At 44.2% G+C, this 14,345-nt stretch overlaps 2 protein-coding genes across 3 annotated transcripts in view; one reads left to right on the forward strand and one right to left on the reverse strand.

Moving 5' to 3' along the window:
- Positions 1-3,588: 3,588 nt before the first annotated feature.
- On the forward strand, positions 3,589-4,929 carry TEX38 (testis expressed 38; the record flags this gene model as incomplete). Its single annotated transcript, XM_082612134.1, has 2 exons — positions 3,589-3,625; positions 4,265-4,929. 2 exons carry the CDS (start codon positions 3,589-3,591, stop codon positions 4,927-4,929), a joined length of 702 nt encoding a protein of 233 aa, XP_082468260.1.
- Positions 4,930-6,445: 1,516 nt separating this feature from the next.
- The window catches only part of EFCAB14 (EF-hand calcium binding domain 14), a 37,316-nt gene continuing 29,416 nt past the window's right edge, over positions 6,446-14,345 (reverse strand). For both annotated transcript variants that reach the window (XM_082613657.1, XM_082613658.1), the window contains 3 exons: positions 13,577-13,691; positions 12,403-12,528; positions 6,446-9,915 (listed from right to left, as the gene is read on the reverse strand). In XM_082613657.1, the coding sequence (XP_082469783.1) occupies positions 9,740-9,915; positions 12,403-12,528; positions 13,577-13,691 (417 nt within the window). In that variant the 3' untranslated portion in view covers positions 6,446-9,739. The remainder of the gene's footprint in view (positions 9,916-12,402; positions 12,529-13,576; positions 13,692-14,345) is intronic.

The following is a 14,345-nucleotide window of genomic DNA, read 5'->3' on the forward strand; positions in this document are numbered from 1 at the left end:
GACCAGCAGCCCTTGCGGGCCAAGTCTCCTCTTGTAAGCTGCTCGGACCTACTGGTCCTCACCGAGCTTGCTCCCTTTTAAATTCTTTAGGCACATGCTGGAGTAGACATCCTTCAGCATCGAAGGCCCTTTCATCAGCTGTAATCACAGTAGCAGCTTCTCTTTATTGAGCGTTTCTATGTGCAGGACACCATCTGCTTCATACTGTGTGAGGCAGGTTTTATCCCCATTTTACAGACGAGGAAACTGAAGCTGAGAATCATTAAGAGACTTGTCCAAGACTTGTCCAAGGGCTGAATTCTTTTAAAGATGCCAGCTGCCTCCGAAGCCTTTTCTTCCTCTGCTTCCTGACACCCACCTTGAACTCCAGCCAAACTGCACTACGCTTCTCCCCAGACACACCTGGATTTGTCCTTGACAAGTCTTTATACCTGGAATGCTGTCTCTCCACCCAATGCCACCATCATCTTCACCCCCTGAACCAGGTGTGAGTGAACTCCTGGGGTGAAGAACGGTGACATCAACACCTGGTCTCACCTGTGCCCAGCACAGGGCCAGGCCTGGAGCAGGCCCCCTGTGATGGCACTGATCAGTCTGCCCTCATGAAAGTCCTCCTGTCGGGTCTTACCTGATAGAAACCCCTCTTGAATGATGGACCTCTCAGGGTCAGGGACAGTGCCTTCAACTCTGCTCAGTCCAGCCTGCACTTTTGGAGATGGGCCTTGGGCCCTGGCCTGTGCTGGGAGTAGTGTGGTAAACCCTGAGATTAGCAAGTCCTTTAAGTGTGCCAGCCTGTACCTGCCTTAGCATCCTTGCACTGGCTGCTCCCTTTGCACGTGGCTATCTCCTCATCATCTAGGGCTCAGTTCACAAGTCAGCACCTCAAAGGGACTTTTCTTGATGCACCCCCATCACTTTATATTCTTTATCCCACTACCTTATTTTATTTACTTCAGAGCAGTTAAGGCTACCTGAAATTCCTACGTATTTATTTCCTTGTTTACATTAATTCATGGAGCTTACATTCTAGTGGGGTGAGACACAATATGTATACATACCTACATACATACATAAATAATGTTAGGTGATAATACATGTTATGAAAAAACAAAGCAGGCTAAGAGAGACAGAGATAAGGGGCCAGTTGAGCAGAGACCTGAAGGAAATGAGGCATGGTCTGTGTGGATATCTGGGGGAAGAGCCTTCCAGATGGAATAGCAAGTGCAAAGGCCTTGATGCAGGAGCATGCTTGCCCTGCTTGTGGAACAGCAAGAAGGTTATTGTGCGAAGGAGGCATGGGGAGGGGTAGTTTGATCGCTCAGGGCTTTGTAGGCTTTGGTTAAGGACTTTGGTTTTAAATCTGAGTGAGGGTCCTCCTTGGTGGCACAGTGGTTAAGAATCTCCCTGCCAATGCAGGGGACACGGGTTCGATCCCTGGTCCGGGAAGATCCCACATGTCGTGGAGCGACTAAGCCTGTGTGCCACAACTACTGAGCCTGTGTCTAGAGCCCGTGAGCCACAGCTACCGAAGCCCGCGCCTAGAGCCCGTGCTCCGCAACAAGAGAAGCCACTTTAATGAGAAGCCCACGCACTGCAACAAAGAGTAGCCCCCACTTGCAGCAACTAGAGAAAGCCTGCACATAGCAACGAAGACCCAACACAGCCAACAATAAATAAATAAATAAATAATTTATAATAAAATAAAAAAATAAAAAAGGCTCATTCTGACTGCTGGTGGAATATAGGGCATGGGGGACAAGGATGCAAGCTCTCCCAAGGGTGATTAATTTGTCCTAGTTTACCTGGGATTTTCCTGATTTTAGCATCAAAAGTCCTATGTCCTGGAAACTCCCTCAGTCCCAGGCAAACAGGGATGGTTGATCACCCTAAAGGGAGACCAGGTGAGGGAGGGTGGTACTTGTATTAAAGTGATGATGATGGAAAAATGGTCAGATTCTGGGTATGTTTTGAAAGCAAAGCCTAAAGATTTTGCTACTGGAGTGAATGTGGGTGTGAGAGAATGAAGGGCATCAAGGGTGACTGTCAGGTTTTTGGCCTGAACAACTGGAGGGAGAGAGTTGCCACTTACAAAGAGGAGGAGGCTGGAGTAGGTTTTGGAGATGGACCATCAGGAGTTTGGTTTTGGACATGGTAGTTTGAGATAACTTAACAGACTGGCAAGGAGGATGTCAGCCAGTCTTTTGGGAGTATGAGTCTAAAGTCCTGAGGAATGGTCTGGGCTGGAGGTACAATGTTGAGAGTTGACAGTGTAGATATGGTAGATATGCTATTTAAAGCCATGAGTCTGGGTGAGATCACTGAGGGAACTACTGTGGACAGAGGGCTGAGGACTAAGCCCTAGGGCACCTGACATTTAGAGATCAGGGAAAAGGGGAGAAACTAGCAAAGGAGACTGAAAAGCAGAAGGCAGTGAGGTAGAGCCCAGAGAAAGTAGAACCTGGAGAGAAATCTGTGCTCCTTAGTGCCCCAAGTCCCATGCTGGGGGCTTAAAGAGGGAAGTACTTAGATGGTGCCCAGAAGCTGAGCTAGGCCTAGTGGTGCAACCTTTAGGGAGGCTGACGTGGGTTTAGTTAGGGGAGGGCTTTCTAACTGAGCTGCCCATAAATGGATCAAGCTGCTTCAGGAGGTGTGGGCAAGTCCCTGACCCAAGCAATTCCCCACGTATTAGTGCTGGGTAGGGGAGATCTGCCTCTAGGGCTCAATCATGTGCTGGGAGTTGGACTAGACAACTCTCAAAGTGCCTTCAAACTGGAAACGGTGTGATTCTGGGAAGCCAACTGCAAGAACTTTGTCACAGAGTAGGGGGTGTTGAGCTGAGCCTTGAAGGATAAGCAGGTGTTCAGTGGCGGGGGGGAGAGTGGGGAGGGGCACTCCTAGGTGGAGGAGCAGTGTGAGCAAAGCTGTGAATAAGCAGGGTCTGTTAAGCAGGGTCTGGTCAGAAGGGAAAGGTGTGTGAAGGATGGGGAGGAAGGTGAAGCTGAAAAGAGTTGTAGGGCCAGACGGTGGGGAGCTCCCATAGGGCCTGACGCCCCGAAAGCATTTGCCAATACTCGTTGAAGGAAGGTAATGAAACAAAAGAGAAATTGTAAGAGCCAAGGAAGGAGGTGTTGACCACATAGCTCCCTTGAGTGGGTTGTCTCCTGACAAGTCAGTCGTAGCAGATTTGACAGCAGGGCTGCCCACTGCTCTGGGTGCTCCCTGCCCAGGGATCTGTCAACTGTTCCTTAAAGCCTAGGGACAAAATAAGCCCCCGAGGAATCTAGGGTCCTTTCCTGGGGGCTGCTCTGTGGGTCAGAGGTAGGGGGCCGACAATTCAGAGGGTGGGTCAGTCCCTGGTAGAAGCAGTAGAGATGCACTATGCCTAGGAAACACCACTGGTGGAGTCTGTTCCTTCCATTAGACTTCACAATCATTGCCCTTGGATGCTCAGTGTTCAGAACTCCGTGAACCACCTTTAGGGAACAATGGGGTCTGGGCATTCTGGGGACTCCTATTGGCTAGACAGATGGGTAGGTGAGCTCCCTCTCCCCAGAGCCATTGGCCAGCTTGGTACCAAGGTTTGACCTTATGGATTCCCAAAGGGAGGACCTCACCCTCCCTGGTGGTAAATGTGCTCCGTCCCCAAATCCCTGCCCCTTGCTTTATGCCCTAGGCTTGGGGGCACTCAGGGAAGACCTTTTGCATGGATGGGGGTGATGGCTGCCTGCATGGAAGCATGCTAGGAGTTAGGACAGGGTTTCCTCTAGAAAACTATGGATTTCTTGAGGGCATAGACCATGTCTCTCTGACGGCTCAGAGTGGGTACCACAAATACCCCAGGACATCACAGCTGAAGGTTAGGGGTATGGTGGAATGGGATGGGACATTGGTGTCCCATCGACTGGTAAACTTTTACTTTCTTGATGGGCTTTGCCTTTAGTGAGGCTTCTCATTCTGATGGATCAGACGGGGCCAGGGTTGGGAACCAGAGGCTTGAGTAAGCCTGGGCAGGTCGTGCCCCTCTAGACCTAGCTTTCCTTATCTGTGAAGAGCGAAAGGTGGCCTCTTAAACTCCCTGGAAATCCTGCTTTGACTGAATAAAAGAATGATGAGGCCAGTCAATGAGGAGAAAAGGAAGGAATGGAGAGAGTGGTTAAGTGGAGGGAACGATTGGTGAAAGGGCTAAGGAGAGGAATGAGAAACAGCTGAGACCCCAAGCTACAGCTATTAGCCAGCTTGCTTTTTTTCTTATTGCCTTCCTTAGCATGGGTGCCACTGTACTTTGGATTCTTGGGGCTGTGTTCTGTGATAACCGGCGGCTGCATTCTCTTTCTGCACCGGAGGAAGAACCTGCGGCGGGAAAAGCGTGCCCAGGAGTGGATGGAGGTGATGCGAGCAGCCACATTTACCTACAGCCCGCTGTTGTACTGGATTAACAAGCGACGGCACTATGGCATGAACGCAGCCATCAACACGGGCCCTCCCCCTGATGCCACCAAGAGCGAGACTGACACCCAGAATTCAGATCACCCGTGGGAGTTGGACGTCCCTGAGATCAGGAGCTATGCTACTCGAGACAGCAGCCCCAAGGTGGAGGCCCCCAGCCCCCTGCAACCTGCAGTGCAGCTGATCTCACAGCAGCCCCTACCTTCCCCGGTGCTGCAGCCCCAGGCCAGCTCCCAACTCCCGATTCACATTTTTCAGGAGGTGCCCTTTTCCCTCTCGCTGTGTAACCTACCCCCAGTGCTGAACCACTCAGTCTCCTACCCTTCGGCCGCTTGTCCTGAAAGGAACATCCACTTCCATTCCCTCCCCACACTGGCCCACGGGGACCACTGCTTAAATGCCAAGCTGTCTGCTTCAGAATTGGGAGCTGAAGGTATCGGGGCGGTGCAGGAAATGGAGCTGACCTCAGGGAGGTGGTACTGACACAGAGGCCAGGGCCCATCTGGATGTCACATAATGAAAGATTTTAAAAAGTCCAAGGCTCCCTTGCGTCTCATTTGCTGTTAGGAGGGAAAGTGTCTGAGGGGGGCGCTTCACAAACCAAGCTGAAGGTCAGAGTCTCACCAATACCAATGGGAACTGAGGGTTGGCTGTGGGGAGACACGCTGAACCAGTACTTGTGATGGGCTCAACATCCCTCTCAACAGTAGTTAAGAACAAAACCGTATGCCAGACCCTGGGCTAGGTACCCAAAGGCACTGCCGTTCTGTGGGACATTAAGCACAGCTGCGACGAGTGACAGCCACTGAGGATGCATGAACGATGGTGACCGGTAGTGGCCAAAACAAGTCAGTATGAAAACCATGAGCCACACTGCACTGCTGCTGGAACTGCATTCTTTGTTAACATCTAAGATGTGTTGCGTTCTTGTGTGGTTGTCTACATTATTTCTAAGACAAGAACACTGCCAAACGGATATCACAATCCTCCTCTTACAGATGAAGTTTCCAAGGGCGTTTGCCGTATCATTTTTATGTTGCAGAGCAAGGTCTCAAATTTATGTCTGTCTAGCATCAAATTTCCTGATCTTCCCACCATATACCATGGTGTCCATTCCCTAGTGATGTCTTGTTTGAAGACACTTGGAAAATGATTTATTGTGTACGGGGGTGTAATTAACTTGGTTCAAGGATTGGCTTGGGGGAAGGGCTGGTCAATGAACCTACTAAAAAATGTATATATATATATTTTAATCTTTCTCAAGGGGATTCACGGCCTCTCGCAAAGTTAAGATCCACTGTGTGCAAATATTAATTTTTGTACCTTCTGGAAACTATTCTAAAAGGAGAGACAAAGATAATACTGGCTATTTGGTCCCAGTTCAAAGACAAGGAAACCCAGCTCTGCTCCAGGATATAAAATTTTCCCTTTCACTTTGGAAATGAGAAAATCATCTTACCATATTTGTAAATGAGCTAAGCCTTTTTCCTCCTGAGAGGAAAGGCCACCCAGATTGTGTGTGTGTGTGTGTGTGTGCAACCCCAGAATCTAGCAGTCATGTAGAGCTATTACAATTTTTTTTTCCTGTGTGTGAAAAAAGCCCAGCCCCTCCCTATATGACCCCTTATCTTGAAATGGATTTCAAGCCTTTTTCCTTCTTTTTTTCCAAAGACATTGGAATATTTCTTGTAAACATGCTCTTATATTGAATCTCAAAATAGAAAACAGGTGTAAGTGGAACTGCTCTGGTTGATACAGAGGCAGGGGTTCACTATTCCCTCATCCTGCTCCCTTCCCACCCTGCACATGCCAAAACAGCCTTCATTTCTTCAGGCCAAATTGGGCGGATCTTCAGGCAGATTCTTCAGCGTTACTTTCTGTCCACCATCTGTTAGGCTTTGCATTCAAAAGGAGGGAGTCCATAAAAATAGGGATCAAAGCAGATTTTTTTCTTAGTAATTGGGGGGATGGGGGGGTGAGCCTTTAATCACAGACACAGTGAGAGAAAAAAGAAATGTTTTATTTAAATTAAAATTGTTTTATTACTGATATTAAATTAGCAAAGCCCAAATCAAGTGATGGAAATCTTGAATTCCCTCCCTAAACAGAACCAAAATTGCTTAAACATTACCAAAATAGCTCCACTTAAGGAAAGCAGATTTACATTTCTTAATATGAGAAAACAACAAGGTAGGTTAGGTTCGTATAACAAACAGTACACGCTCTATAAAGTCTCAGGAATACCCAAATGTGTTCTGGTTTGGATATGAAAGAGGGGACCATATCAAACTGGCGTTGGTAAGCAAGCCAATGAGGTGTAGCAAACAAAAGCTGTTACTAAAAACAACTCAACAGCAGGCCATAGGAGTATGAGCCCATCACAGTCAAAATCTTCAACTGTGACCGGCAAGACCAACATGGGGGGCGCGGGGGCGCGCAGACGTGGTTACGTCCAGAGATATAATGTGAGGGGGAACGCCAAAGGAAGGGAAAGAAACCAGCTGCAGGTGAAGGGTGTCCACTCTTCAGCTGTGCTGTATCAGACACAATCCTAAGAGCCAGGCCCTTCTCGGCCTTTAAGACGACACTACAGTCATCCCTAAGCCAGGTTCTCTCTTCTTTTGGTTCTTCTCTTCCTATAATACATTGCCTCTCTGATTTATGGGGGAGGCGCTCTAGGTAAACATTATACCAGATAGAAGGCGAAAGAAAAACAGGACCAAGAAGACATGCTTTGGGTAACTCAGGAAAGCAGCAGGAGGAGCTGCCGGAGTGCAAAGGTAAAAGCATTTGAAACGAAAACCAAAACCAAACTCACTACTACTACCTAGCCTTCCTCTCAGGGCTGAGGTGTGGTAGGTGAGGCTTGATTACAGATCGACACAAGTCATAGGTTGGATAAATTAAGACAACTTTCAAATAAAAATCCCAAATTAATACTGAATGATATAGGCTTATGAGAATTCTTTTTTTAAGCCAATGAATATGCTTAACTTAGAACAAAGGAGTTCAAGATGTCCTAGTTCTGCCTGGGAGATATAGCACTTTCCCAGGCGGTGTGGCAAGGGTACTCACAGGTCTGAGGGTGCAGCAGGAACACCTCTGCCAAATCTGGTGGGGAGAGGATGGAACCATCCAGCTGGCTCAGGGATGATGGTAGGTGGCGGACAAGCTTCAGGTGGGAAGAATGGAGGCTAAACTAAAAAGCACAGCTGATGCAAAAGAAAAGTATATACGAAGAGTTAAGGTGTCCTCAAAGTATTTGCCTATGAATAAGAATTTGAAACTAAAAAGGACAAGCTACATTACCCTCAAGTACACTTCACATAAATCAGTTCTCAAAAAAATACCTTCCAGGTACAGACATACTATTTATGGTACAGTACATATAAATATAGCAGTATAATTCAGTTTATTGCTAGAATTTTATTTGGTTGTTACAAAATCTGCAAGGGTATATATATTAAAAAGGGGGGGGCATGAAAGGCAGCCAGAAGAGTAAGTTATCTTCAAGTTACCTAAAGTGCCAGGCTAATTTTATACTATATTTAAACCTTTCCAAGAAAGTAAAATAGCATAGGTAGGCAAAGGAATTGTTTGAGAGAGAGAAATAGAATGAGAAGCATAAGCCATAATGAGGTAAGCAGACACATTCATGGGAAAAGACTTCATCCTACTTTAACTAAATTTTAATATTTCTAGAAAAAAACCCCAAGGTTAGCCAACACCGAGCTAAACATCATATAAAGAAAAAAAACAGCCCTTAAATATTTAAGGGTGCTCCACTGCATCCATGGCTAACAGGGCAACTTGGACAAAGTTAAAATGGAAACAAGCTTTACTAAAGAAGTCTGAAAGCTTCTCTAGTTTCTCCCTGACTTGGCCTACAGCACAGTTAAGTTTTGCAGTTTTCCTTTTGTGTTGCCTGAAGATTGCTTCTAAGATCAACACAGCACACACAGAGGTGACATGGAGGAATAATTCCTTCCAGTTCAGGGACCTTTAGTAGCAGGGCTACAGAAGTATTTAATGGGAGAAGTACTGCACTTGCTTGTATTAGATTTGCTGCCATCACGTGAAGCCCCCCACCCTAGGCCTGCCTGCCATGTTTGGCATCCTCTGGACAGAAAGCCTCTAGCTATTTCTGAGCTGTAATTGTAAGGAAACCTAATATGATTTCAGGTGTTTCATTTCACAACCTTTTTGGCCTTAGTCAGCCCACAGAAGAACATTAGGTTCTTGGTTAGGCCCCAGGTAAAATCTCAAGAAGTTTCCTGGATCAAAATTAGAGGCAGAGCTTTCCTCTATAGTTCCTGAGTAGCCAGGCTGAGACAGTGGCTGAAGGACTGCAGCCCTGCCATTCAGAATGGAGTATCAGAGGTGAAAGTCAGTTACGGCTTAAAGGTAGACTTGAATGGGTGCGTGGGGGAAGATAATCTAGTTCACTCAGGGAGGAAAGGTAGCTCCCACTGGATAACTTTTTATGCTCATAAACCCTGAAACAGGATTAAAAGAGAGAAAATCCCCAAACAAGACTTCTCTGGTTCACAGGTTGGGAGGAGCTGAGAGGATAGACCAAAGAGCCAGAATCCTGAGCCTGGAGGCAGCACCGTCCCCACAGTGTCCACTCCCTAGATCTACTCCCCCAGCACCAGGCCAAACCCCATGGCAGCACCCAAAGAGGATGTCTTAAGGAGATGGGGACACAGCTTCAAGCTGCTACCAGATCAGATTAGCATTTTTTAACAGCAAGTCATTTGTTCACGTCCTGTTTCAAACCATTCTTCCTACTTCCCACAAAATATGGACAACTCTTTCATTTTAAATATTTACAAACAGAAAAGGTCTATCTGTTAAAGGAAAGACATTTTCTGAGTCTGTATAAAGTGCAGCTAATTTAAGGCAAATTTATGCAAAATATAAAAGGTGGCTTATTCTCTCTATATACACATTTTCCAGTTTTAAAAGATAAGGTCTCCTCCCCTCAAAAAAAAAAAAAAAGGAAAGAGAAAAAAGAGGGCTTGACTTTTTTTCTGGCAATTTTAAAATTAAGATCCTACTGGTTTAAGGAAATCATAGATATCTGAATATCATATTATAAGTAAAATGGTCTTTTATAAAAAAATAACTTTTACATAGCTTTTTCAAACAAGTTAAAAGGTGGCAATGTGTCTGCTACTGTAGTTTGGAGGACTGGAGGATTGATGGGTAGGTAGAAGGGTTGTTTCTGTTAGCTGAGTAGGAATTAGGTAGTCCAGGGCATACATCCATTTCTAAAATAAGCCTGATGAGGCTAGACACCTAAAGCTACTCTTAGCTCCAGGAATGAGTATCTTCCGTCTCCATCAGAATCAAACTCCCTCAAACGCTCTGGTTCTGGCACAGCAGAATGTAAGGAGTCCCAGATTTCCTGGTAGGTCAGCTTCCCATCCACATCCTGCCCAGTCTTATGGAATAAATCCTGAAGATCTGTTAAAAAGGAATTACAAAAAAATGTATATGTCTATACATATAACTAAATTTAGTTAACAGTTTAAAAAGTAGTCTCAACAGAATTTTAAGCACTGAAAGAAAAGCTACTTTGCAGACTTTGTTCCCAAAAGGTAAAGTTTAAGATCTCACTAAATCTGAAAGACGAATTCTTCCTTTAAGAATGAGAGGAACACTGTAAGGCACTATCGTCCCAAAATAGAATCAGTGACAGATAATCACAGGAGAAGTGAATGGACTGGCTTTCTCTCTGTTCAGGGCCTTTCTTTTAGATTTTCCAGATTTTATTCTTACGTTGAAGGGGTGGAAAGGACTGTAGAAGCCTAAAGAGCTAACTGATAGGAGCTCTGATAGCCTATAAAACAGACTACGTATGGCATATTGTTAGTTCAACAGTTACTATATAACCCAGCAATTCCACTCCTAGGGTATATACTCAAGAGAAATGAAAACATGTTGTCTACACAAAAAGTTGTATACGTATGTTCATAGCTTCATTGTTCCTAAGAGTCAAAAAGTGGAAACAACCCAAATAAATGTCCCTCAACTAATGAAAGGATAAACAAAATGCAGTATATCCGTAGGATGTAATATTATTCAGTCATAAAAAGGAATGAAATATTGCTGCACGCCACAACATGCATGCCAACCTTGAAAACATTATGGTAAGTGAAAGGAGCATATTGAAAGAAAGAAGCATACATAAGACCATGTATTATGATTCCACTTATATGAAACACCCAGAATAGGCAAATCCAAAGAGACAGTGGTGGAGAGATTAGTGGTTGCCAGGGGTGGGGGCAGGGGGATAACAGGGTGTAACTGTTCTCTCTTGGCGACTGACCCCCTCCCCGACCCAAGAGAGGGCCCTATAATAAATACCTAGGAGGGCCGATTGTTTACACAACGTCTAAAAAGGGCTTGGATGTGTCCCCACTGAATGACTTAGTGGATTCAGTCTCTAATACCAGAGGACAGGACTGTCAAGCAATTTTGTAGACAAGCTTTTTGGGTAAGTCCCTACTTTTAGTCCTAAGACAGCCCCAACAAAGCAGCTAAATAAAGTCTCAAAAGCTCTCCGAAAAGCCAGAAAAGCAGTGAGACACTTGTTCCCAATGCCTGCCACCAAGTGGCTAGCTGGAAAATGCTTGTGTGTGTGTACATGGGGCATGAGTTTATAGAGCATGCTATGTACTCTACAGCAGTATTCAAATAAAAATCTGATTGATACCTCAGGTCATTTATAAAATGTAGTCATTCAAAAGTGTGTAAGGTCTCCGTTAGGGATTAAAGTATAAACGTTAAATTGGCTATTTCTTAATCTGCTCTAACAGTCTTTCCTCCTTTTATTCTCATCAATTCTTGATGTGATAATGAAGAGTAGGAGGAGGCAACTTGTGTTTGCCAATAAACACAACTTAACACTTTCTTGTCTCTCCAGAAAACAGAAAAAAAAAAATTGGGGACAGGGAAAAAAGTAATTGCATTTAAATGACAATATAAATTTAAGCCTTCTATGCTTTAAAAGCATTAATTGTAGCCTGTAGACAACTCATTCACTTAACAAATATTCACATGTACCAGGCACTAGGCTAGGGGCTGGGAGTGAAGTTAAATGTTATAGGTCCCCAGGAAATTACAATGGAGTGACACGTGCAAATGTAAGATATTATGAGTGCATACATAGGAGGAGCATAATCCAGTCCTGGGAGGTAAGAAAATGTTTTCTGGTGGAAAGGTATCTAAACTGAGGTGAAGAGCTGGGCAGAGACAGGGTGACAGGAATGGGTGATTTTTCAGGCAGTTAGTAAGTGCAAAAACAGGAGACCAAACACCACGAAGAGGGATGGAACACACACTGTTGGAAGCAAGGCAAGCACATTTCTCTGTGAATCATATCCTTCCTACTAAAGTTTTTCTTGCTGATTTTCAGCCAAAGGACTTCTCATTTTCGGAGGGCTCTGACAAACAGGGTCAACTTTTACTTTATTTTGCTAATCTCACAGTATTGTGTTTGCTTGCTTGTCTTCTCCACTAGACTGTTATATCCATGAAGAAAGTGAGAATGCTTCTTATACTGTATTCTTACTGCTTACACTGGGTCTAACTAGGCACTCATTGAATGAATAAAGAAGACTCTAAAAAACATTCAGAGAGATAATATAGTGCAGTGTGGTTAAGAGTGCAAACTTCAGCGTCAAACTGCCTTGGTGTGAATTTTGCCTCAATCAATTATTTGCTATCTGGACGTAGGTAATTCCTCTATCAGTAAAATGGGTATAATACATGAATATTGACAGTCCCAGGATTGTTATCAGGATTATATGATATAATGCATATCAAGTATCTGGCCTATAGGAAGTGCTCAATCCATGTTAGATATCATTCTTTATCTTACAAGTTAAAAAAGTCAGAAAGTTATAACTTTGAGCATTTCCTCTATCACTCCATAATATAAAAATTTACCTTCGATGCTAGAAATTCCTGGTAAGGAGACAGGCCTTAGCTGGGCAGCTTTCTCAATCTGGCCTCCAAGAGACCGTGGGAATTTTGGCAATGCTGATGGCTTTGATGTGAAACTCTGAACTTGCTCTGTAACAAACAATACAGTTTTAGGTTACTAATGTGACACCAAATTAAACCAGTATTGAAGGTCCTAACCTTTTAGGGCAAATTCATATGTACTTAATTTAAGAGAAACAGCTGAGAATTAAGTAGCATAGTGACTACATGAAGTTAAAGATACGAATTGAGATGTTTTGCAGATAAGTGAAGATCAATCAATATTATGTAACATTAAGGTTTGAAGCCGTGGTCCCACTGGATGCTCTTATAGTACAAGTTAGCATTCCACATGTTTAGAGGTTGAGAGTTCAAGCTGCAAGTGAGAAAAGCATTGGGTATTTGACATCCTAGGAGCTGTGCTATGAGCCCGATCTGGGGGTATGTGCCACCAGACCAGCTGGTGCTGAAAGAGTGCTAACATACGATTATGTAGCACAGTGTTAGGACAAGGCCTCTCACTGTACTTTGTCTCTCACTTAAAAGAGAGTAAGAGAAGTTGTATTGCTTTCCCCAAAATGAAAAATACTTGTGGGAGGGTAGGGGTCAAAACCAACATAATATAATGCCGTGGTTACATCCTCATAGAGCAGCACCAGCAGAGGTTGATGCACCTGCTAATATCGATTAGGTTATGTCCCGGACTAAAGCCAAAGGCCCTTCCAACCCAATGACCCCATTGTTATTTGTTAATGGTTTTTCAGAAGGACTAATATTTATTTTTAAGTAAATTTTTATGCATTTACAGAAATGAAGACTCCCATAAACAACATTTAGGGCTGGTTTAATACATGCTACGACAGTAATGTTTTTGCCTATAATTGGATGCAGACAGCATGGAGAAGTCTATTTCCAGCTACACATTACCCATTTTTCCCTTAATAGACTGGAGTACAAATCATGTGCAAAATGGGCTTTTTCTAAATGAAAGCAAAGTGTAGCAGCTTCATCTCAGTGCGCTCAGGCATCATTCACTCAGTGTCATCAGTCCTGCTGGAACACCTTTCCCCACTCTGTGTGGGAGGCGAGCTGCCCAAGCCTGCGTGAAATATTCAGAAGCCAACCCTGAATATCTCACCTTCATTGGCAGTCTCTGGAGGCGGCCTGCTGCTCTCAGGTTTGTTTGTGAGAGCACTGATCAGCTGCAGTTTCTCTCTGAGCTTGGATACCTGAGAATCTGAACTATCTTCTTTCTGTCCAAAACAAAGATCACAGGAGGTTTAAGGCGGAAGGAAGACCTCATCTGATTCTTCATGATATACCCAAAGCCTATTTAGCCTGTAGTGCTTGACCCCAAGTAGGCTTCCTCTGAAAGCAATGAAGGAATGAATCAACAATTACTAGAGATATCTTCAGTACTCAGTGTTGATCAGGGCCTGGCTGGATTTGAGCCTAGGCCATCAAGGGAACATTATGCTACAGATGATCTGATTCACTGTGTGCATTTGGCGGATGGGGAAGGCAAGCATGTGTCAGCAGTAAAGGAAACATACACTTGCTCAGGTGTTGTTGTGGTACCCATTTCCTAAATGGGTAGGATATTGTTTTCTAGGTACTATTTCACACTAACTACATAATTTTCCTGAATAGCTTACTTCACCCTGTGACTAGATCGCTTTAGGCAGTTTTATGCTCTTATCACCTTAAAAAAAAAAAAAGCAACCAAACCACAAGTATTCCCCCTGACCTTCCTTCTCTGCCACCATGGTAATGATTCAACTGGTGGCAGGAACTGTTAGGAACATAAGGGAGCTATACTATTTCTTTTTTTTTTTTTACTGTTCTTCATTCATTTATTTATTTTTTAACATCTTTATTGGAGTATAATTGCTTTACAATGGTGTGTC

This window comes from Mesoplodon mirus, assembly GCF_964341445.2.
Source record: "Mesoplodon mirus genome assembly, chromosome: 3".
NCBI lineage: Eukaryota > Metazoa > Chordata > Mammalia > Artiodactyla > Ziphiidae > Mesoplodon > Mesoplodon mirus.